We start from the raw sequence: 25,684 nt of genomic DNA, 5'->3' as shown, positions 1-25,684 counted from the left end.
TTATGGACTTCTTACTGACATTATTGAGTTGGATTACTATGGCAAACAGAAGGTTATCTTATTTCGATGTGATTGGGTTGATGTTAATACTGCTCGCAAAATAAAAAAAAATCAATTTGGTTTTACAATGGTGAACTTCTCTCGATTAATTCACACTGGATAACAATTGATAGATAAGCCGTATGTATTTTCTTCTCAAGTCAAACAAGTTTTTTACTCGAAAGATCCAACTAATGAGGGTTGGTACGTTGTACTCCATAACACCCCTTGAAACTTGTTTAACATGGACAATGGAAGTAGAGATGACATCGACAAAGATCAAAAACTTTGTTTTTTCCAGAATAAAACTTAAATGAAACTATCCCTAGTACTAGTACACAATTTTAATGGGTTCGCTAGGATGTGGATGAAGATATTTACGAATCATGATATAGTAAGATTTTACGATTTTTTAATTATATGTAATATTATAATTTAAATCTTGATATTCTTAAATATTTCAACTATTTTATATGTACTATCATTGTTGTAATTAGTTACTAATATTTCAACTATTTTATGTGTATTGCAGATAAAATGCCTAGAAGAAGATTGTGAGTTCTAAGTATTGTTCAAAATCCTCCAAATTCGGAAGAAACAAATAGTGAACAACAGACTGCTATTGGATCTTCGAATGTTTTGAATACAACTGACGAACCTACAGAAATTCAAAGTAATGTTAACTTTAATTTACATGCTTGTTGACTTTTATTATTGATTTTTGTTTCAAATTCTTATATTATAATATACCATTTTTTAGTTGAAACTGGTGAGATGCGCAAAACTCAAGGACGTATGCTATTAAAAGATTTATACGAGTTAAATTTTGTCGAGCATGTCAAAGTAGCTAGAAACAGTCTGGTCAGCCTATTGGATCAGAAGCTCGGCTTTTAGCAAGATACTTGGGCATTATAGCACGAAATGTCAATCTGTTGCCCATCAACTACGAGTTATGGCATCATATGCCTGATAGTAACAAAAATCAAGCTCTCGATAATATTAAGGTAATAACGTGAATGTAATTTATAATACTTTGGTTTAAGTTTCATTTATATTAACTTTCTAAACTTGTTTTATTTGCAGGAGAGATTTGCTTTAGAGGTCTCGGATAATTATGTGAAGAAGGTATTAGGAAAAAAATGGAGAGACCATAAAAGTTCTTTAAAGAAGGAATATTTTAAGAAAAATATAAGCCTCGAAGAGAAATTGCGAAATGTTCCATCGGGAATGCTGAGGTACCAATGGAAAGATCCAGTTAGATTTTGGAATTCAAAGAAATGAGAGGTGTTACGTACTTCCAAACTCTTATAATTATTTCGGTTTATAGTATTTACTATATACGTAATAATAATTTCATAATGTAGGATCGTGAACGAGTTAGAACTACAAGTAGGCAAAAACAAAAATTCACGCACACAGCTAGGTCGAAAAGTTTTACTTGTGTAGCTGATGACGAGGTATTTTGAATTTATTAATTGTGTCAAATATTAATTACTTTCTACTAAATAATATTTTTCTACTATATTATAGGAACTGTCGTCTGGTAAAAAAGCTGGACGCCTTCAGCTTTTTGACATTACACATAGAAAGAAAGATGGATCTCCTATGACTACTAAAGCTACAGAAATTATGGTATATTTACTTAAAAAATTTTAAATTATTTTAAATATTTATCATATTTAATTATAATGGTTTAATTCGTCGTTTGTAATGCAAATAATGTTAAGTTATGTTGCACTTGTTTTGATTATATATTTCGTTTCTAACTCTTTAATCGATTTATAGGAGAAACTAAAGGATAAAAGGGCAGAGTATGAAGCAATCGCTTCTAGTGATAGTTCTGTTAATCTTGATGACATTAATAACCGAATTATTACTGAAGTTTTGGGTCCTGAAAGGTATGGTCGGGTTTGATTTCAAGGATATTTTGTTAACCCAACCCAATATTTTAGATCCAGCTCGCAGTGATACATGCCTTTGGGGACTTAGGCTCAAGCTGAAGTTCAGAGGTTAAAAGACCAGATGGCTCAGATGCAAGCGAGCACAGTTGAACAAATTGCTTAACTTAAAGTAAAGACAACATCGAGAGAAGCAGAGGATCAAAGAAATATGAAGAACTCCAGCAACAACTTAAAGCGGAGGCAGCAGCAAGGCAAGCAGAGGCAAGCAGAAAATATGACAAACTCCAGCTACAGCTTCAGAATATGATGAAGATGTTTCAGCAATTGCGGAATCCGCCATCTTAAACGCTTGTTTTCTTATTGTAAGAATATTTTAACATAATAACTTTTGAATATAATAAATTTTGTTATTTCATTTATTAATTTATATCATATATATATTTCTTTAGTTGGATTTCAAATACCATATAGATTTGTAGTTTTTGGTAGGATTTGATGTTACAGGAAATTATGTTGACAATTTGGGTTCTATATGAATGAAAATGGGTTGTTAAAAATCTGCTAAAGTTAGTGGCGTTTTTTCCACAAACGCCGCCAAAGAACATGACTTTTAGCGGCACTTTTACTAAAAATGCCACTAAAGAACATGACCTTTAGTGGCGTTTTCGAAAAAGCACCATTAAAGGTCATGTTCTTTAGCGGTTTTGTGGTAAAAAGTGCCACTAAAAGTCATGTTCTTTAGCGGCATTTGTAGGGAAAGCGCCACTAAAGGTCATGCTCTATAGCGGCATTTGTGGGAAAGTGCTGCAAAAGGTCATATTCTATAGCAGCGATTGTGGGGAAAGCGCCGCTAAAGGTCATGTTCTATAGCAAGGTTTGTGGGAAAAGTGCTGCTAAAGGTCATGATCTATAGCAGCGTTTCTGGGATAAGCGCCGCTAAAGGTCATGTTCTATAGCAGCATTTCTCCACATAAACGCCGCAAAATTTAGCGATGTTATCTATAGCCGCGTTTTTTGTGGCGCTTATCAAAACTTCGCAAATAGTTTTAGTGGCCCAAAAAAACGCCAGTAAAAACCTGTTTTGCTATAGCGGATACAAGGGAGTGGGCACTCCCTCAAGCACTACACTAAAAAAAATAGGGGACAAAAAGTTTGTTTATGCAGTTCAATTTCCCTACATTTATAGATCCTAGCTCAGTGAGAAGTATCTACTATCTTTAAACTATTGCACGGTTATTTTAAATCTACCACACACTCGAGACAAATTTCTCGCTTGTATCTTTGAAGACTAGAACCCTCACCACTAAATTCACCTCTGTGAATTTAGCTTGTAGACCACAACACAATAGGTTTTACAATCACAATGCCTTCATAAAATATAGTTCCTAACTTGAACAGATTTAATGCTCTCAATTCTCGGTACATAAACCTATACAAACCTCTCAATTATATAAATTTGTTTGAGGCTTACTAACATAAAAAAGATCTATCACAACCCCTATTAAACAACATATTAACCAACTAAATATAATATAATAAGAAACAAGGTAAACAAGGATTCTTGGCCGCTAAGACTTCAATGATCCAATCCAATCCAACTTTCTTGATTAAAGGGATTAGATAAGGGTGATCTGATCCGACCCAATCTAGTCCAATCATCCAAATATGTTTCCCCAGGTGATATAATCTTGATTGATGGTTTAGATACCATCCACATAATCAACACAATCCATAAATACCATTCAATAAATTGCCAACATAATTATTATGGAAACTATCTCAAACAACTTCAGTGACCAAGGAATGGGTACTCCCTCAGGCACTCAATTACCAATTCCATATTTTTCAACAATACTAATAGTATATCCAAACCTTAAACACTTACCTCTATGGCATTTGCTTTATCTTTGTTAAAAGGTTGGGTTATCGGTCCAACCTTGAAAGTTCATTTAATATTTAATAGTTTAGATAAATATATTAAACTTGAATAATGAAATTCAATAAAATAATAATAAATCAATTAAAATATGAGATGAATTTGAGCTTCAATATTCTAAGGCCAATCTCGACTTTACTTGATCCGTTTTCAAGTTTATAATATATATTAAAATATGTTAAGCTTTTTATATTTAAAATTTTAATAAAATATATAAAATGGTAATAAAACAAATATCTATATAGAATTATTAAATATTAAATAAAATAATATTTTTTAGAAACTAAAATATAATATAGAGAAACCTAAACAGACTCAAATTAATAATTTACAAATATAGATGAGCTTAATTAGAATTTTATGGGTCCAACTTAAAAATAATCCAACACATGAACACTTTTAATCTCAATCGATGCCATTACATTAGTAATTGCATACTTGAATTTTCTAGAATGGTAGTTTCATTTTCTTTTCTTTACTTGTTATTTCTTTATAATTCAATGGGTTAAGAGTCTCGAATATGGAAACTCAAAACTTCTAGCACTTTAACTTTATCATTGAGCCAAAATTTTATTGATCACTTAGTAGTATTTAATTGATTAAAGGGTCATTTAATCTTTTCAAATGGTGTAAAATGAAAATTTAATATAATGATAAAATTGTACTTTAATCTCTCAAAAAATTCATAATCCATTTCAAACCCCTTAAAACAATTTTCTAACTTCACCTAGCTCGATTGCTTCATGAAGACTAATACTTTCGAGCTTCATGGTTAGCCCTCTCATCAATGTCATCTCTAGTATTCAAATCAAATACTTTTCTTGTAAATATAACGTATTTTACCATTACATCTAACACTTGTTGATTAAAATTTTTCGAGAGAAACACTAGATAATACAACATGAATTCCGTGTAATGCTCATCTTAATTGATGAGAAAACTAATAAAGAAACGGATGCCATTTCCATATTAGCTTGTGTTGTCATTTCTTAATCCAAATGGGGAGGAAGGCTCTTTATTTTTATCCCACAAGTCACGCTCTCCCTCTTTTCTTCCCGTGGGACCAAATTAACTTGTAATGAAATGATATTATATGTAATATAGCCAATCAAATGGGCCAATTTGCCAACTTTCCTCTTATCAACTTTGAAAAGGGGGCGATATTCGGAAGAGAGAGACAAAGACATGAAAAAGCGAAGTCAAGGACTGGTGTAAGTGTTTCCACACTTAACCACCTTCAAGCCTTTTAGACTTTGAAGCTTCCCCATCTTCATTTCATTCTTTCTAATAATTGAAACCTTCACTCACCTGCTTTGTTTCGTTGTGTGTAGAATATGGTTTAATGGGATCTTAATCTTTGAAACGTTGTCAATGATTCTTTAAAGTATAGTTGTCGTATTAATTAGGATTTGTTTATTCACTTAATCTCTAGTTTAGGCATTAAATGCAAACACTCATCTGACATTAAAAGCATGTTGATCAAATTTTAACATGTGTATAATTTATTGAATAGATAACTTCAACATGATGTGTTAAAGAAAAATAGACAATAAAATTAAATTTTAGGGCAAACTATAGTAGAGATCATTCAATTTTTTTTTGTCACTGAATTATGAAAAGTTATAAAATAATCATCTAATTATTTAATTTTATTTTGTTTTTAGTTACCAGTTGACTAACGTAAAAATGGAAACACCTAAAATCTAAGATAATCGGATGACAAAAAAAAGATAAAATTAAATAATTGAGTGATAATTTTGTAACTTCTCATAATTGGGTGACAAAAAAAATAACTAATAATTAAATAATCATTTTATAAACTATGAAAAAAAAAAGTAACATATATTATATATACATGGAGCTTCTTATATATACATACATGCAACTTGTAAATATAGTTGGGTTCCATATGAATGAACCCTTGACGTGCGAGAGAGGGGAGTGAGCATGTACTTGAGACCTTTCATTTCAAATTGATAAAAAGAAAACACTATCGATAAGTATTAAGTACAGTGATAAGATATATTATATTTTTAAAGGAATAATGTAAGTTTAAACTTTGAAGATGACATTGTTAAAAAAATAGTTAAAATTGGCATGAAAAAAATAAAGAAAAACATTAATTAGTTTAGAAGATATGAGGGGGATATTAATGAAGCGTTAGCCGACGTATATGTGTGATTAAGGGTGATTGCATGCACCGCAATCTTTTCCAAAAGTGTAGGGTTGTGTAAGGGAAAACGAAACTGATTTTAATACAAAGCAATAAATACAAACAGGTGGGTTGTTGTTTCTTTTAGAAACAGTGTTGAAAGAATGGTCTCTTTGATAGGGAGGGAAGAGGATTTGGTCATCTCTGGTCTTAAAAAAATAAAATTTATCTAATGTCACTAAATTATTAGTAAATTTATATTTTGATCACTTAATTTCATAAAATTATAAATTGATTGCTGAACTATTAGAAAGTTTTTATTTATATCAATTGGAGGTTAAGTTTATTTGGGTAGAAAGCTCGAAGCGATGATTTGATAAATTGTATGATATATCAGTACCCATCAATGACTAAAAGTACATATATCTTAGATTCAAGTCGATCTGATTGTCAATGTCAGAGATCGAAGAAAAAATCTATTTAGATTTTGGTTTATAGATTCATGGTGTTTAAGCATGTTTCATAAAAAAGTTGAACTATAAAAGAGAAAGGGATAGAGAGATTTCGATTGTATAGAGAGTGCAAGTAAAGAAGACCACACAATAGTGATTTTAATAGTCCAATAGCTTAAATGAAAACTTTCAAATAATTCAGTGACCATTTTATAATTTTTTAAAGTTGAGTGATCAAAACGTAAATATATTAATAATTTAATGACCTTGAAAGTAATTTGCATTTAAAAAGGCAATTGAATCCTTTTTTTTTTTGGTTCAAATATGGAACCACTTTCTTTGCAAATGAGTGCAATTTTTGTCTTAAATTCTTTATAATTGGACCACTTTTTGTTTTGCCTCTTTTAAAATCTTTGGTCTTTGGAACTTCAACTACAGGCCATTTGGGCTCATACATTTAGTAAAGAAAAGGGCCTGAAGTTTCTGTAATAAGATTTTGGTTAAACTCTGCTGTTAGTCCTTTTCTTATGCATAAGTTATAGATTTAGTCCCTATACATTAATTTGGTCATTTTTAGTTCATGTGATTTTTTAATCTTGAAATTTCAATCATGATTAAATGACATAACCTAAGTTCATTAAGTTAAGTTATTTTCAAAGTCTTATATTACAAACATATTATCATATATGTAATGGCATGTTAGTTTACTATTTACATATATTACTCATAAAAAGGCCAACTACTAGATTTAACGGTTGTCGATTTGCGTCAAGATTGAAATTTCAAAGTTCGAAAAGTATAGGGATTAAAAAGTATTAAATTGGATAACATGAACTAAATCTACATATTTACACATGATATAGAACTAATAACATGATTTAATTAAATGTATTTAACCACTACTTTTTTTGTATTACTAGTGAATTTTCAAAATTAGAAAAGTATAAGTACTAAATTTGACCAATTCAAAAAATAAAGGGATTAAAATTGATCAAATTAAAGTACTTATAAAGATTAGATCTATAACTTATACATAGAGACTAATAGCAGAATTTGACCTAAGATTTTAATTAGTACAATATAAATAAGCGAAAAAAATGGGCAAATTAGTCATTGTACACTAAATTAAAGAGTAAATTGGTCCTCTTCTTGTTAAAAATTTAATTTACTTCTACCGTTTAAAACTAGTTTATGTATGTCAGAATAAGGCATACGTGGCACACCACGTATAACTATTTAATTATTCTGTCGGCCACGTTGATTCTGTATGCTTTTAATATATATTTTTTTTGAAAATAAAATTTAATACATTAAGTTTTTATTTAATTAAAAAAATACATTAAAATTTTATACTTTTTCAAAAAATTTCACATTAGTATCTAGATTTTTTTTATCCCCATTTATCTCAATTTGGTCTCTAAAAATGCGAAATAAATGATGGACAAGAAACAAATAATTTATTTTAGGGAAATGTTAAATACCAAGATTCATTCAACCAAACATAGATGTAAAAAGGGAGCCTAATTAGCAAGCATAAACAATTGATAAGATGCAATGCTACAATAATAGTGAGAAGGTATTCAACCTGATTGACTCAAAATCTTAAATTTGAAAATCCATTTCATTTGCCTGATATGCAAATGACAGCGTGGATGCTTCCTGGAGCAATTCCTAATACCGTCAATACTACATTTGCCCAGAATCGTCCCTGCAAGTGTAAACTCAACCCACACGTTAAAATGGAAATAAAATTATAAAATTATTGGAGGGTTGAACTAAATTTTATGTTACAAAAGTAATTGAATTGAATTATTGATAATTCAGAGGGACTAAAACTAAAATTGTTCCATGTAATCAAAGCAGCCAAGGTCGTGCCTAGCCCTGCCTGCTAGTAGATTAAACCATAAACATTTGCAGTGGTAGACCCCTAAAATGTTTTTTTTTTTCATTTACATTGTTTATAATTTAAAATTTTTAAATTATAAATGGTAAAATTGCACTTTGGCTCACCAAAATAATAAAAAATTAATTTAATCCTTTATAAATTATAAAGATATAGTCTATTAAAATGGTGGAATTGCATTTTTACTATCGTAAAAATATACACTTTAATTTCAATCCCTCTAAAATAATTTTTTTGGTTCCACCAGTGAACATGTGTATACCTATCAGATCGATAGTCATAGGCGACGCTAGCTAGGGGTATGTGGGGGCTTTGGTACCCCAAAATGATTAAACCACATTTATATCCCTTAAAAAATGTAAAATTATAAATTAATATAATGATAAACTTACATTTTGACGTTTAAAAATTTATAATTTAATTTTGGTCTCCTTTAAAAAAACGGCCTAACTTCGCCCTTGTTGACAACTTGGATATAATGTATCAAAAAGGAGATTATATCACTAAAATTTAAGAGGGCTATCTTTTCTAGCACATCAAATTCAAAGTTGTCCATGCAATAGGTACATTTGTATGTAAAATCTAATCAAAGGTGGATGGTAACAAGGGATTAGGAGGGCATTTGTCCCCCAATTTTTTTTTGAAAATTCTTTTTAACCTTTAAATTTTTAAAAATTTTAATTAGACCCCAAAATTTTAGAATACCTCATTAAACCTTTCAATTTTTTAAAAATTTTTAATTAGATCCCTCCAAAATTTTTGTCAATTCTCATTAGCCCTTTAAATTTTTTGAAAGTTTTAATTAGACCTATCAAAAATTTTAAACATTCTCATTAAATCTTCCAAATTTTTTGGAAGTTTTAATTAAACCCCAAATCTTAACACCAAGAATCGCCACTGAATCAAATCCACGTGCTTTAATTTAGTCTAAGCTAATGGCTAGGTTGATAGAAAGTCCTTATTGCTACAACTTTAATACTACGAGGAATTGGTTAAAATGTTTTGAAGTTTTTAACAGACTTAAAGTTCGTACAATAATTAACTAATCCAATTAACCTAATTATATAATCTAATAAAAATGCCAAATTCTGCTATTAGATCCAATACTGTGTGAATTGTGAATTTAGTACATATATTTTGATTTGATCATTTTAGTCCCTATACTTTTTGAATTTTGAAATTTTAAACCTAACCCAATGGTAATAGTTAAATTTATTTGGTTAAATTATGTTATTAGTCCTGTACCATGCATAAAGTTATAAATTTAGTCCATGTTCACCAATTGGATCATTCTTAGTGACTATATTTTTTAATTTCAAAATTTTAATCTTAATACAAACTACAGTCATTAAATTCATTAACTGATTTTTTTGCGAGAAATATGTGAAAATAATAAACAAACATAGTGTTACACATGACAATATGTTTGACACATCAAATTTTAAAAATAACAAAACTTAACTTAATGAATTTAATAGTTATTATTTGATTAGAACTAAAATTTTCAAATTTTAAAAGCACAGGAACTGAAAATAACTAAATTAGTACATAGTTTAATAACAGAATTTAACCTAATAAAAAATGGAGTGGGAGTGAGTGAGTGACTGACCGTACAGCCTTCTTTTTTATAAATCCCAGCAGGAGGCAACAAGATTGCGAGCATAATATCAACACAGTCCGCCGCTCCCGCCTTCTCGTCTCGCTCGCCGCTTGTATTTTTGCAGCTAAAGCATCCACATTTGATGCATATACACATGTTGATCGATGGCTATATTTAAATCAAACAGCTTGTATTGGTTTGCATGATAGAGCTTACCAATGCTTAGTTTTATAGAGCCCTATGGCAAAGATGCTGTTGTGAATTAAACACTAACCATTCTGCCAAAAGAATAAATGAGGGGAATCGAATTGGTGGCGAGTGATTTGCTGTACTTGATGACCTCATGGATGTGTCGTGTTAATGGAATGAATTCGACATCCTTATATTAATAGTTAGATTATATTTTATTTTTTCTACTCAAAAAATAAGTGAATTAGTAGAAGAGAGCAAGTTTCAATTTTAATAAAAAAACCAACCCATACGGTTTCGGTTTAGTTGGGTGGGACTGATTAGTCAGTTTTGATCTTGGTTTAATCAGTTAATCTAGTCTGTTATTGGTTTTTGAATCTTGAAATTGAACCAATCGAAAAAACCGACTTATTTTATTTTTAAATTATTTAAAATATATTTATATTTTATAATATATATAATAAACATATAACCATAGAAACCCAACCCAATAACCCAAGGTTGATTAATTGGAAAAACCAATCGAACTGACTGAACCAAAGTCGGTTCGATTTGGTTGATTTTTTCATGTTAAAGTTGGTTAAGTCAGTTCGAAGAAAAAAAAAACCGGCCAAATCGACCAATTTAACCAAATGTTCTCCCCTACAAATTAGTCTTTTATGTTAAATTAAAGAGTAAATTAATTTTTTCGGTTAAAATTTTCATATATTTCTATTATTAAAAATTGACGTAGTTGAAGAAATAATCAGATAGTTTCATGTGACATGCTATGTGTATTTCATGTTGATGTATATGGACTAATTTTTAATAAAAGAACTTGATAAAATTTTTTAAAAAATTAATTTATTTTTAATTTAACATACAATTTTTTTTTTTTGGGAATGAGTTTAAGTGGGGTACATTGTAGATTAAGAGAGATTTTACATTGACTGGTTGACCAGATAAGCTCAATATCTTTTATCATGTTTTTGCTTTTATGAGATGCTTGATTCTTTATACTTTAGACCTTGGGGGGGCATCCATCAAATTGGTGGCTCGTGATGTATCATTTTCTCTGGAGGAAAAATCGAGTGCACATGTAATGGATATAGGCATATAATTGGAAAAGAAAATATTCCCCAGCTGCTTGATATATATCATTTGATAAGTAATATTATGGGTTAATTTATGCTATTTGTCCCTATACTTCTTGAATTTTGAAATTTTAGTCTTGACTCAAACGGTAATAGTTTAATTCAATTATTAGTCATGTACTATGTGTACAGTTGCAGATTTAATCTATATTCTCCAATCGAATCATTCTTAGTTCCTATATTTTTCGAATTTTGAAATTTTAATATTGTCGGAAATTACAGTGAGTAGTCCATTAATTAGATTTTTAGTGAGTAACATGTGAAAATAACAAGCTAACATGACATTACATATATGATAAATATGGTTGTTGCATTAGGTTTTGGAAATAACAGAATTTAATTACTTTAACAGTTATCGTTTGATGAGAACTGAAATTTTATAATTGAAAAAAACATAAAAATTAAAAATGACTAAATTAAAATACATAAACTAATAACGCAAAAAGAAACATTTTGGCAAAACTACAAAATATTTGAGATACTCTTGAAAAAGAATACTTTGCTTTAATTCTCAACTTTGGATAGAAAAATTGAACAACATTTATATGAAAAAAGGAATTTGATCCTGTCTGTTTTCTCCTCCTGTTGGGAAGTTAGCTGTAATTTGAAAAACAAATTCAAAGAAAATGCATGTTTGAGTTCACCCTAAAATAATTTTTTTCTCATTTAGATTTTTTATAATTTATAAAATTTTAAATTAGTAATGGTAAATTTATACTTTGGCCTCTAAAATAATAAAAAAATTAATTTAATCTTTTAAAAGTTATAAAGATATAGATTATTAAAATGGTGAAATTATATTTCGTAAAAATATATAATTTTATTCCACCACCCAAAAAAAATTTTTGGCTCCATCATTGGAGGTGATTGTGTTAGATTAAAATTAGTCCAAGTTTTCCGATCTACTAATATTTCTATTAATGTTGGTTCTAAAGGGATAATTTTTAGATGGTTAAAATATGTAATAGGTTTTTGTACTTTTCACAAATTTAGAATTCAGTTCTTGTACTTTTATTTCAAAGAATTTAGTCTCTCTAATTTTCATATTTCAAAATTTATGTCCAATTATTAACACGGTTACATTTTTTTGTTAAATTTGTTGGTGTGACATTTTGAAATGAAAAAAATACTCACTTGATAGCGATGTAACTAAAAAAAATGACGTCGTAATGAACCCGAATTTAACAAAATAATCTTAATAGTGTTAATAATTGAACTTGAATTTTGAAATCTGAAAAATAGAGACTAAATTCTAAATCTATAAAGAGTATAGAGACCTATGACATATTTTAACCTTTTCATATCCATGTTCGAAATGGTTGTTTTGTAGGATTAATTTAGATTTAATTAATTTGAGTTTGAATCATTTTAAGTTTCAACCACTTCAAATTAAAGGTTATTGAGTTATTGTTTGATTTTAAGGTTGATTATTCTAACTTAAAAAAAATTATTTTACCTTTCATTTAAAACTTCGCCTCTTCCAACTAAAAAAAGGTGAAAATTTAAATAAAAAACTATTTTTTTAAGTTAAAAAATCAAATAAATCCTAAAATTAACATGTCTAAAAGTCTATTTGTTAAAATGTTAGTAATTGATTTGTTGGGCCAATTTAGCATGACTTCTATTTTTTTTCTTTTAAATTTTGTCATGGCTTCACTACCCTATTCCTTCTCAATGGGCTCTTTCTTGGGTTACTAACAAGTAAAAGTCTCTACCTTATTCTCTTATTTTCAAAGTTTTTCCTTTTTCCTACTTTAATATATGAAATATTATTTTCTTCATAATTTTCTCTAAAAAATAAAAGTTATCACCAAAAACATTATATGAGATATTATAAATGCTAAAAGTCGGGAGAAGAAATAGAGATAAAGATAACATGAAATCACAGTTTTATACTATCATTTCTCGTAATTGAATAGGTGATTTAAGTGAATTTGGATTGGCAACCTTCTTGAATGTTAAACATACTGTCAGATGCATCTTGAAAAAACCCATGTGATTGGGCTTAAGACCCCAAATAAATCCAAAAAGAAGAAGAAGAGCTTTATTTACACAGCCTAAAGAGCAAAAAAACAGATGCTTGATACTCTTGTCATCATAGTATGAGGTTTTTCTTTTTACATTCCAAATCCTAAAAACATATTCCACCCTATATTTTTCTACCTACCCTATTCATTATCACTCCACAAGTTAAAACTAAACACAACAAAAGAAAACACTAAAAGTAGAAAACTTTTTCCTTTTTTTGCATCAAAATTCAACATTTGCTTATCTTCAATCTCCTCACAGCTGACAAGAACATCCTACACACAAAACATGCAATGAAAAAACAGATTCAGCTCTTTGGTACTTAAACTTTGTTTATATATATATAATGGGTTTTATGTTTTATTTTACTTACTCCCATGGTACATCACCAACCATCATCCAATCCCCTTCTTTATCTTCATATGTTAACACATGGTATTTTTCATAATGGTCACCATCAACCTCAGCTTCAGCCCCTACAATAAAAAATATCATAAAGAAAGAAAGAAGAAAACCCATCAGTCTATATAGTCTATATATTATATTTTTGATGAGAGAAAATTAAAAAAATTGAAATATTTACAGATAATATTTGTGTTGAACATGTGTTGAAGTGTTCTTATAAGCTCGTAATAATTATCATGAGCTAACAAATCCAGTTTTCTCCCAATGGGAATCCCTTCCATGTAAACTTTAACAAAGAAAGTTGCACTGTTGCACTCATGTTCTTCTTCACCATACGCTTGCCTTAGCTTCACCGGCGGCGGCCAATCCGGTGGTTGTTCCCTGCCGTACAAATGATTTCCTTTTTCCGATCAGTCCAAGAACAAGCATTATGTTAAATAAAAAAGGAAAGGAAAAGACTGTGAAAGAACCTTGGGGAAGCTGAAATGCTAAGACCAAGTCTAAGATCAGTGGTGAAATCCATGTGAGATGAAGCAGACGAAGCAGCAAAGTGATGGTAATTAGTGCTGCTTTCGAAAGATGATGATGGTGAAGAAGAACTTGTAGCTCTACCCATTGATATGATATGAAGAGTGAAAGATGAATGAGCCGCCACCTTGGGTTTTATTTATATAAGAAACATAAAAGATTAGTAGCATATATATATATTGTTGGAAGATACGAAGTGGTACTAAATTTTTGTTGGGAGAATCAAAGGGAGGCAATTTCTTGAAATTACTGGTTGTGTGGTTGGGCTGCTATGTTGTCAAGGTAGCCGACATGTACACGCGTCGTTTACCGAACCCAACTTGTATTAATCATGATTTTCACTTTCTTTTTTGGGAGAGGGGGATTTCGATTCAATAAGGTTGATGTGTAGTTCAATGTTTTGTGTTTGCTTCCCTTATGTTTGAAGGATTTACATTAGTTCGGGAATTAATAGATTCAATAAGTTCAATAATGTTTATGTTTTATAGGGCATAATTCGGATCTTAGTAGATAAGGTACTCCTGTTTTATGAATTTATTACCGTTATTTTTTTAGATATTCGTGTTCTCAATAAAGTTAACGGGTAAAATTCACAGCAGAGATAATATTAACCGATTGAGAAGCTCATCAATTCTCGATAAATGACATTTCATAGACTTATCTAGGCAGAATTAACCTTTGCTCAATAATTCTTTTTTTTTTCTTAACCTTTTGGTGGTAATTACTTACCTTGGATCTTAATTATAATTTAACCACATTAAATCTCTAAATAATGAAAGTTTTTTCAATATTGTTTTTTCTCTCTATAAAACTCGAACCTAAGGGGCTTAGTTTAAGAGACATCAAACTCCTCCTTTTTACTCCAACAGATATTGAATCATTGACACAGTAATTTGAAATATATAGTTGATGATTATAAAATGTCAAAAATAATTCTAAATCATTCATCTATTTTTTACATCTAAATATGATCATGCTTAAATTTAAAAAAAAAAATACGATCATGCTTTGTTATTATAAATGTTCTTATCAATTTTACGATAACTAGGATGAAAATAATTTCAAGATTCGATATAAATTATTAAAATAATTTAGTTAACAATATTCATAAGATAATTAATTAATTGCAAAAAAAAACATACATTAATTATGTCATTAGGAACAGGGATACAATAGCATCGAAGTTGTAAACGTTAGGATAGAACATGTAAACTCGAAATTGCTGTCCCAAATCTATGTTCAATGGATATAATTATCGTCCTCCACAAGACATAATTAAGGGAGAGGATATTGGTAATGATGACTTCCCAGGTAATAAAATTTGTTGATACTAAAAGTTAGGCTTTAATAATTCCATCACTTTCCATATATTTGTAATTATAAAAACTATAAATTAATTATTTTTAATATAATGTTTATAAATAGTATATCAATTTAATGCAAAAAAATTATATTAAGAGAAAAAAATTGGAATGATAAATATTTAATAAATTGTTTTTAGTCTTGTACTCACAATACTCTAATGTTTTAAAAATTGGATAGATGGTTGAATCGATTAGACCATCAATTTTCGATTCTCAATTTAATTAATTCAACGGATCGATTTGTTTTGATTCTAGTAATATTGCAAGATTCGAGTGTAAGTAATATTTAAAATAATATAATGTGAGAAAATAAAAGGTGAATTCACACACTACGATATCCCCCCAAACACTATTATAGTGGCTAATGGCTTCTCCTCAAAGAGAGAAACCTAAAGAACTAAAAAAGATCCCATCATAGAGATATGCAATGTAACTCAATTTTGCAAAACACAAGGAAAAAGAAGAAAAGTTGGGATTGAATTGAATCAATATCTTTACCCCCACGTGTAGAATCCACGTGTGGAAGGTAAATTCTTTGTCTCACCTTAAAATTTAAAAAAAAGAAAGAAAGAAAAAAAAAACATGATTATTGATTGTGTTTTAAAATGATCTCCCACAAAACAAGAAAAGAGGGGAACAAGCAAATCCTTGCTTACACCAAAAGAAACGCCAATTTTGCGAAAGGGAAGTGAAACAACGATCAACAAAAGCAAAAGTTGATGTTCCCCACCATCCCTACCCATACCTTTTTACTGTTTTCCCATCACTTTTTTCTGCTTTCTTTCCAATTTATAATCCGACCCCCTTTTATATATATATATATTGGTTTAACTATGAGGTTTTTTAGTTATATAATCATATGAATTAATTGTATCGGATGTATCTAACTTATGATTCGAATTCTGAAATGATTCACAAATTCTAGTTGTTCTAATTGAATCTTGTTGGTGGTTTTATGAAGGAGAATTGAAAGATGGTTCAGCTGGTGGGTTGAAAGTCTTAAAGAAGATTCAGCTTTTAGGGTGAGTTTGGATGGGCGGTGCGTTTACCTGCGGTTAATGTAAAAACAGCGGTGGCGATGAGATTAGATACTATAGCGATACTATAGCGTGAGACAAAAAATAAGCTAAACGCACCGCACTCAATCGCCCATCCAAACCCACCCTAAGTCAGAAACGAAGTCAAAATGTTTTTTAGGGGCCAAAAGTAAATTATAAATATTTATGATCAAAATGAAAATTTATCATTGTAGTAATTTGTATTCTTAAAATTTCTAAAGGGATTCTAAAGTAATTCTTAAAATTTCTAAAGGGATTCTAAAGTAATCCTACTATTTTTGGGGGCCAAGGCCACTGTCAGCCTTCCTCTAGCTTCGTCGTTGGATTTAAGGAGTTTATTGAACTTCATAAAACTATTTAACGCAGAATCTCTTGATTGATGGGTTGTCACTGGAATTTTTGTAATTTAAGTATATCTTGTTAGGTCGGTTGTCAACTATGTAACTTGATGGAACATGATTACAATGTGTGTGTGAATGACTTGTGATAATAGTTTTGTTAGGCCAAGCTTGTAAACTAGCTAAGCCCTATTTTCTGGTGAGACATGTCTTAGCAAGTTGTTCCTTTGTGAAGTATGTTCAACAAATTCTCATAGTATTAGTCTCGTATCAATAAGGTATTGACCATTGAATACTAATTCCATATGTGATATATGACATATTTAAAATACATGAATCAATTTTTAAATAACTTAGATTTAACGTGATAAAAAATTGACAACGATTAAAATTTATAAAACTGTTTTTTACCATGTCAAATTCAAACCATCTTTTGGATAAATTTAAACACATTTTATATACAATCTAAATCATATTCGAACAAACATTTAACATTATGTAGATAAAAAAACTTAATCGACACAATATTAATCCTAACAATATTTTCATTTAATTAATTAAGAAAAAGATGAAAAAGAAGAATTAAAGAGTAAAATAAAAATATGTTGTAGACAATGGAAGAAACAATGAATACATACTTTTTAAATTCCAGAAGGCACAAATTTGTTGACACTCCCTTCTATGGAAAATCTCCATCATTGTGTCTACTCATCCTATGGGTTTCTTTTTTCTTCTTTTAATTTTTAAAATTTTACAGTTGTGTTTGTCAGTCAATTTACATAGGAATAGGGTTGCTTTTTATTTCCCTATGCAACAATGTCTCAAATATAGGCCCTCGGGAGAGAACTTTGGGTTGGGGGCATGATCTCATTTTTGGCCTTTGCTTTTCTTATTTTCTTTTAACTTTATTTCAAAATTTTTAAAATTAGATAGATGGTTATCTATTATTAATTTGATTGGTTTGATGATTTGTCCTATTTAATTAAATAAATTATTAAAGAATTATAAAAGTTTAAGGAAAAGGAGAAAATTGTTTTGTGTTAGTTCTAGATTGACACTCCTGATTGGTTTTCAGTCTGATTCTAAAAACACTGTTGTTTTCACGGAAATTTTGTTTTCATTTTGGTATTTGAAATTTTTTTATCTCATATGTGAACGTAGACAGAACATGCCATTAAGTATGGGGAGAAGGTTAATGAAAATTTTCATAATTTTAGAGGTCTAATTAAAATTTTCAAATCCTTTAGAAGATCTAATTACAATTTTCAACAATTGTAAAAGTCATCATGAAAAATTTCCAAGCTCGTATATCTTTTCGCCACTCATCTAAACTAACATTTTCATCTCTTTTATCTTAAAAATTATTGACTTCTAATAAAAATGTACGATGTGTCAAGTTTTTATTGATTTTTTTTTAGTAAACTGAGACGAAAATAATAGTTTAAGTATTAAAGTGAATCATACAAAAAAAACTTTAAATATCACAATAAAAAATTGGGTATAGCTCGGGAGTTAAATCGTACGCTAATCTCTCTCTCTCTTTTTATGTCTAAAATATTTTAATATTCGATAGTTATATTAAACATTGACTAAATTCAAAACCATATCAAATTGAACTTTTAAATGAAACAAAACCAGCTTAATATATTTTCTTCATCTATAAAATTTAAACCCAATACCTTATTTTAAAAATAAGATTAATATGTAGTTTACCCTCGAATTTGTCTTAAAATATCTAGTTGGCATCTAAATTTGTATTCTATCACCTAAATTGGTACCTCCGGATTAACACCATTAGTTTGTACTAACATGATACTGATAACCAATCTAGTGGTGACACATGGCAGCTTCTAAGAATGCCATGTGAGCATAAATAAAAAAAATTAAAAATCCTTAAAAATAAATATAAAAAAAAGAGTATAAATTTTTGTCTTGATCCGTTCTTGATGCAAAAAATATTATAATTTTTTTATTAAATTATATATTTATAAAAGGTTCTTTTTTTATTTTTTGAAAGGTATATTTGTCATGTGGCATATTAAGAGGTTGTCACGTGTCAAAAACGGATAGGTTATCAATGTCATATCAATAGAAACTAAAATGTTATCGTAGAGATATCAACCTAAATGATAGAATACAAGTTTAAATATCAACTAAATTAAAAAAAAATCAAATATAAAAGATAATAAATCAAATTCAATGATGCATTTAATCTATTCATTAGAAGCGTAGAAATGTGAATAAACCAAAGGCAGGTGACATGATGAAAAATAAGACATCAGCCGCCTACACATTATTTAGGGGTAACATTATGCTTCCCCCTATTGCCCAAAGCTGCTATTGTCTTTTGCTTATATAGCCTTTTTCTTTTTGCAGCTGCTACAATTATTACAAATTCTTAAGTAGATTCTATGTCTGCATATATGGTCATGCCAATCTCTAACTCTTAGGACCCCAATTTTGTGCTTACCGGTATTCTGGTTTCTTGTCATTGCTTTAAACAAATATATTTTAGGCTTTAGCATCTAACTAATGCAATAGCTACTTGAGAATGGGATTTAAATTCGAAAATCAACTTAACTAAACTTTGAATTTTATTAAAAAGCCTGTAATGTTATCTATTGATTTAGAATCTTAGTTAATAAATGATTATATTCAAAGACAAAGTTAGAAATTTTGAATCTTTGGAATCTCAATCTAAAGAAGAAATGAAAGAAGACAACACTAAGGATTTTGGGTGTTCTCAATTTTTGAAGTTCGAAGTCTCCAATTAAAAATCTGAACGATGGGGGAGCGATTGCCAACAAGAAGAACATTATATTGAAAAACCATGGAAATCAAGTTCACACATGACATATATGACTTTGAGTTTTCATTCAAGTGGTTTTAAGCTTGATTCAATGAGCATGATGGTGCTATTTCTAGTTAAAGGAGCTCACCAGAGATGGCGGCAATGCAAGGTCTGGCGATTACGTGGATTCCAAATGTGCATTAAACAATAATTTCATTGTCACGCTCGATTATCATCACACCATTAATGCAAGTAACAACTCAATGATTATAATGTAACAATTCAATAACATTAATGATCATATTATAATTTTTCAAAGTTTTATGATCATAACATAATTTAAATCATACATAAGTGATAAACTTATTATTTATCCATTCACTAAGGGGCCGATGCTTCAAGTTGAATGGTAAGAAAAAATCAATTTATCTTAAGAACTCAATTTCGAGCATTATGCATGGAAAAAAACATCAGGAGAGCTTACACACGGTCATTAAACTATTAGTAAGTTTACATTTTGGTCGCTCAACTTTAAATAGTTACAAAATGATCATTGAACTATTCGAAAGTTTTCATTTAAGTCCTTGAGTTATTAAAATCGTTGTTGTAAGGCCTTATTTGTTCATACCGTTTGCACCAATCGAAAGCTCACATTCCCATTCTCTTTTACAATTTAGCTTCTTCTTTTTTTCATAAAATAGCTTTGAACATCACGAGTCTGTGAAACAAAATCCAAACAACTTTCTTCTTCAATCTTTGATATTGGCCATTAGCTTGACTTGAATCTAAGGTATGTTATTGTACTTATCAATATGGGTGTGCATAATTCGGGTAAAACCAAAAAAATTCGGTTAATCGGTCAGTTAACCGAATTTTTTCGGTCGGGGGTCGGTTAATTTTTTTATGATTTTTCAGTTAACGGTTAATTCGGTTCGAAACCGGTCGGTTAACCGAAAAAATTAATAAATAAAATTATCCAAGCCAACCCAAACTCAATTACCCAACCCAATTACCCAACCCAATAAAACTAAAACTAAAGTTTACCCAATTACCTAAATCCAATAAAACTAAAACTAAAAGACAACCCAATTTACTAAAGTTTAAAACCCAATTTACTTTAATAATTTTTAAATTTTTTAAATTTTAAAAATAAAAAATAAAAAAAATCAGGTAATTCGGGTATTTTTCGGTAATTCGATTAATTCGGTTAATTCGGGTAATTCGGGTAATTCAGGTAATTCGGGTAATTTTTAACCAAAAATAAAAAATACATAATTTTCGATTAATTCGGTTAACCGACCTTATTAACCGAAAAAATTTCGGTTCGGTTATTTTTTTTAAAAAAAAATCGGTTCGGTTAATGGTTAAAATTTTTGGAAGGTCGGTTAATTCGGTTATAGTAATTTTGGGTCGGTTAACCGGTCGGTTAACCGAATGAACACCCCTGCTTATCAATGAGTACTAGGGCCAATTTAGCATTGCTTCTCAGAAACACTTTTGGGACAAAAAATATTTTTGAGATAAAAGTATTGTTAAACGATATACTTTTGAGTTTTTCAAAAATGCTTTTGGAATAAAAAAAATACTTTGCAAAACCACTTTTTTGGCCAAAAGCATAATCAGAAAAATTCAACTTTTACTTAAAAGTGATTTTGAAAAACAATGCTAAACTGACTCCCTGTTCAACATACTGATCGTCAAATTGTCGTTTGGAACTCACTAACCAAATTAAAAAAAAAACCTTAACAACCTAATAGCTTAAATGACAACTTTTGAATAGTTGAATAAACTTTTAATTGCCAAATATTAAAATGTCTTTAAAAATGGTTGCAATGTTTATGTGATGCATAAACAAAATAGAGTGACGTAATAAATACTGCTACACTAATAAAATTATAGTATTAATTGGTCAAGGAAGAAAAAAACATATTAAAAGGTTGTTTAAATGAGTATGAATAGCGAAGAGATTTTGCCTGAGAAATGAAAGACAAGGCTGTAAGTAAATAATTGTGGAATGAATCCTTATTGGCTACCAAAAGAATAAATACAAACAATAAAAATTAAAAGGACATAGGTGAAACCCCAAATTTGGAACAACAACAACAGCAGCAGCAGCAAAATTTCTGGAATTTGGGGAACATGAATGAAATGGAACAGGAAGAATTTGCTGCTGAGGATTTTGGGTTTTTGTAAGCAAAGCATTTATGACATATTAACAAGCTAGAGCTTTTTTATTTCTAAGGCTTTTTGGTAAATTAGTTATTTAAATCAATTTAAACTATTAAATCAAATTTAGGTACTTAATTGTATAAAAAGAAAAAAACTCTTAAATACCAATTTGAGCCTTAAAGCTAAATTTAGATACTAAAATGTATATTTATTTTTCAATTTTTTGTAAGATTCAAGGATCAAATTCTGATTAACTGAGTTAATTTCTTAATTTTCGTAAACTAGATATATGAAAAATCAAAAAGTTCTGTTTTTTAAGGAAAACCTTGCTTGCCCCAATGCCATTAATAATTCATATGGTCCTTGTGCATGGCCCTAATGCCACACCAAAATCAAGATACATGGTTGTCTCCAAGAAACACATGGCTCAAGACTTAATCAAGTTAAGCTCTATTAAGTTAATTCGTATTTAAATTCGAGCTCCTTCCTATTTAAGCTCTTTCCATATAATAAGAGAAAACATAATTTCATAATATAAAAACATATTAAAATAAAAAATTCAATTAAGCTCGCAAGCCGTTCAAATCGAGTATTACAGTACTCGAATTCGGTTTGATCGATAACTTAAGCTCGACTCATTAATTATCAAATTTAGTTCTTAGATTATCTTTTTACGAATCGAATATGAATAACTCGCAAGTACCAATGTCTCTTCTACGCCCTTTATAATGATAACAAAAACAGCATGTAATCAGGAAATATTTGGTGATACAACAATCAATGCATGTATAAGCATTTCTGAATTACACACTGTTTATATACAAAAGTGTATCAGCATTTATATTCATGCAGCTTCAAGCATCGGGCTGTTTGACTCCTTGTTCTTTGCCGGTAACCCAGAATTCTGAATTGCTGATCCGCTGCCCGGAGCATCATCTGCTAGTTTTAGATTCAACAAAGCGTCAGCCAATGATTGATCAGTTCCTTCTGAATCACTAACTCCAGCTTCGGGATTCAGATCTTTAAGGTTTCCACTTCCGATTTCTAGCTCCAATTTCCTGAATTCCTCTTCGATATCTTCGTCCTCCATGTCCAGGGATGGAGCTGGTTCTTCGACAGTAAAAAAAGAACAGGTTAGACAAGAAGACAGTCCGCAATAACTCGATGGAAATTAATTGCCACAAGGATGGTTAATAAATACTACCTAGAGCCTTTTCAACTTGCTTCTGTGAATCAATGCTCTCGTCGAGTTCTTCTAAGCAAAGCTGAACTTCTTCAATGCTTATTTTATTCTCCTTTATCACTCGTGCTCCGATCTGGATTGCTCCAGTTACCTGCCATCGGGGAGTAATAGATCAGCTTATTCACTATCTGCCAATTTTCTCTATATCTAAAACCGAAGTCAGAAGCTCAACTATGTCATGTTTATATCAGGAAAAGAGAAGTTTTAAGTTGTAGTAGCTGACCTGTTTCGTTGATTCCACATTTGCAATAACACATAAGACCTCTTCCACTCTGTTAAGAAGTGAGTTACATTTCTCTCTATTCTCGGTGCCTAACTTCATCTCTTTTGCATGTCTCAAGGCCAATTTCTTGTTCCCAGACTTCAACGAGGCTAATGCTGACTGTCTTGACCTGCCAAATATAAACTCAACCAAAAGACCGGTATATTTAGAGCTTAAAAACACTGAACCATTCATATAAGATGCAAATGGTTTTAAAATCAATACATTTGTCTCGAAATATTCTCGGTTCAAAAAAGAGTTAAACTGAACTTCCGAACCAGTTGGCATAGTGCAACCGACTCTTGTCCTAAACCGATTAACCATTAACCATCTTCATATGCATTAATCATAATTCAGCAGATGAAATAAGACCAAAAGACTCAAAAGAAAGATTACGTTTCCCAGCGTCGGTCGATCACATCGAGTTGTTGTTGAAGTTTTTCTTGAGTCCAAATGAGGTGGAGAGTGTCGAAATCTAAACTCGAGACACCAGAAACCACAGCTGACGAAAGGGAAACTTTTATACCCTGCAATAAATCAGATTACTTGCAATAACAAAAAATCTGCAAAGACTTTATAACTCAAGCCAGTTTATCGACACAACAAGCAGCACACACCTCGATTAGTTCTTTCTTGTTGGTGGAGAGATATTGACCTTTCCTGCACCCTGACAAGTAACTCAACACAGCATAACCTTCCTTTTGTCCTCCACACATACTCTCGAACTTGTTCCTCGTAACAACGCAATGTGAATTCCAGTGACTTTCGGACAAACACTTAATCACTTCATCAGCTTTCTCCTAAGAACAATTAGATTAAAACAGTTCAAATATTCCAATTTTTAGTTCATGAAATAGTACTTTTCACAAACATGTTGCAAACCTTCAACAATGTTGTAAGAATCAGACAATCTTCAAGAAGGATACTTTCAGGAGACATTGTTGATCTGTTCATCAAGCTTTTCACTTTATAAAATAATTGAGTTATTCTCCCACTATAAGGACCCACCATGTCCGAAATTCGAGTTATTTCACCTTCATTATACATAATAAACTGAAATTTTCATCAAACTAATAAAACCCAAAAATTCCATAAAACAAAACAATCAAATTAACCCGTAATTTAGCTCACCAATACGTGATCAATGCACAAAGGAGTTAAGCCTCCTCTATTAAACCACTCATTTTTCACCTGCAAAACAATTTATAAGCAAAACGAAATAAAGATCAATTTTATAAGTGAAAAATAAGTAGAAAATTGAAAACCTGGGGAGGGGAAATGATGAAGACACCAAAATGGCGGGCGATTTTTACGATCAAATTTTTCCAGAACTGGAATTTGGGTTCCCAATCGGATTTTTGACCGCTAAAAGCTTTAAACCGGGCCGTTGCGATTAATTCATCGTCCCAATCAGGTACTTCTTTTCTTATAAATTCCTTCACTGATTTCGAATCCATTTTTCTTCTGAAAATCGAAAAATTCAATTGAACTCCCGCTCAACCCAAATGCTTCCGCTAGGTTTTTGCAATTTTCTCGAGAAATTTACTAGGAAAAAGAAAATCCAAATGCGATTTGGATTGTGAAGCGGATCTAAACTTGGATCCAAGCCCAATTGATATCTTTCACGGCTTTTTTTTTTAACATTATTAGGGTATTTAGGACTTTTACATGAGAGAAATAAATTATTTTACGATTTTTAAAAATTAATAAATTATTAAAATTATTTTTAATATTAATATTTTATATACTTTTAAAATTAAATTTTATCATTTAAATTAAATTCAGATTAGCCCAAGACATAAAAATTTTGTCCCAATTAGATTGGGCGAGCTGCCGAGCCCATGAACAAGTATATTCCTCCCCTAAAACCAATAAATTAATCTCTATTTTAATTTATGAGAAGTTGATGCTTGTATTTTATGAAAATTAAAAAGTTTTTTTATGTGTTGAGATTGTTGTTAATTGTTATAACAATTTTAAATTATAGGAGTAAATTTGATTATTAAACTCAGTTCTATTTTTTTTAAGAATAATGATAAATTTAGTCTCAAATATTTATATTTGTCTACCAATTTAGCTTTTATTTTTATTTAAGCTAAATTTGACCATCCATCTTTTATGAAGAGCTCAATTGTTGTTTTTTTTAATGACTAAAATGTTAAAATTTTAAACATGGTAGCCCGCATGGCAATC

General features: G+C 29.9%; 2 protein-coding genes and 1 long non-coding RNA gene across 5 annotated transcripts; all 3 read right to left on the bottom strand.

Moving 5' to 3' along the window:
* Positions 1-7,918: 7,918 nt before the first annotated feature.
* On the bottom strand, positions 7,919-10,339 carry LOC107944042 (uncharacterized). Its single transcript, XR_001696124.2, has 2 exons — positions 9,993-10,339; positions 7,919-8,188 (listed from the first exon to the last, which is right to left on the bottom strand). It is a non-coding gene; the product is annotated as an uncharacterized lncRNA (long non-coding RNA).
* A 2,962-nt stretch (positions 10,340-13,301) lies between these two features.
* LOC107944043 (auxin-responsive protein IAA20) lies at positions 13,302-14,511 on the bottom strand. The gene is made up of 4 exons (XM_016877853.2): positions 14,209-14,511; positions 13,917-14,119; positions 13,707-13,809; positions 13,302-13,608 (listed from the first exon to the last, which is right to left on the bottom strand). The coding sequence occupies exons 1-4, from the start codon at positions 14,352-14,354 to the stop codon at positions 13,563-13,565; spliced, it is 498 nt and encodes a 165-aa protein (XP_016733342.1). The 5' UTR covers positions 14,355-14,511; the 3' UTR covers positions 13,302-13,562.
* Positions 14,512-22,684: 8,173 nt separating this feature from the next.
* On the bottom strand, positions 22,685-25,144 carry LOC107944041 (charged multivesicular body protein 7). Of its 3 annotated transcripts, none has more exons than XM_041106791.1 (8): positions 24,757-25,144; positions 24,623-24,682; positions 24,374-24,544; positions 24,109-24,291; positions 23,888-24,018; positions 23,453-23,621; positions 23,191-23,320; positions 22,685-23,096 (listed from the first exon to the last, which is right to left on the bottom strand). In XM_041106791.1, exons 1-8 carry the CDS (start codon positions 24,946-24,948, stop codon positions 22,831-22,833), a joined length of 1,302 nt encoding a protein of 433 aa, XP_040962725.1. In that variant the 5' UTR covers positions 24,949-25,144; the 3' UTR covers positions 22,685-22,830. The 3 variants fall into 3 exon arrangements, with proteins under 3 accessions (XP_040962725.1, XP_040962726.1, XP_040962727.1); XM_041106792.1 differs by having other exon boundaries at positions 22,685-23,090; positions 24,757-25,074; XM_041106793.1 differs by having other exon boundaries at positions 24,805-25,072.
* Positions 25,145-25,684: the final 540 nt, after the last annotated feature.

This window comes from Gossypium hirsutum, chromosome D12, assembly GCF_007990345.1.
Source record: "Gossypium hirsutum isolate 1008001.06 chromosome D12, Gossypium_hirsutum_v2.1, whole genome shotgun sequence".
NCBI classification, from domain to species: domain Eukaryota; kingdom Viridiplantae; phylum Streptophyta; class Magnoliopsida; order Malvales; family Malvaceae; genus Gossypium; species Gossypium hirsutum.
Note: the sequence above shows the minus strand (reverse complement) of the source record. Positions and strands in the feature narration are given on the sequence as shown.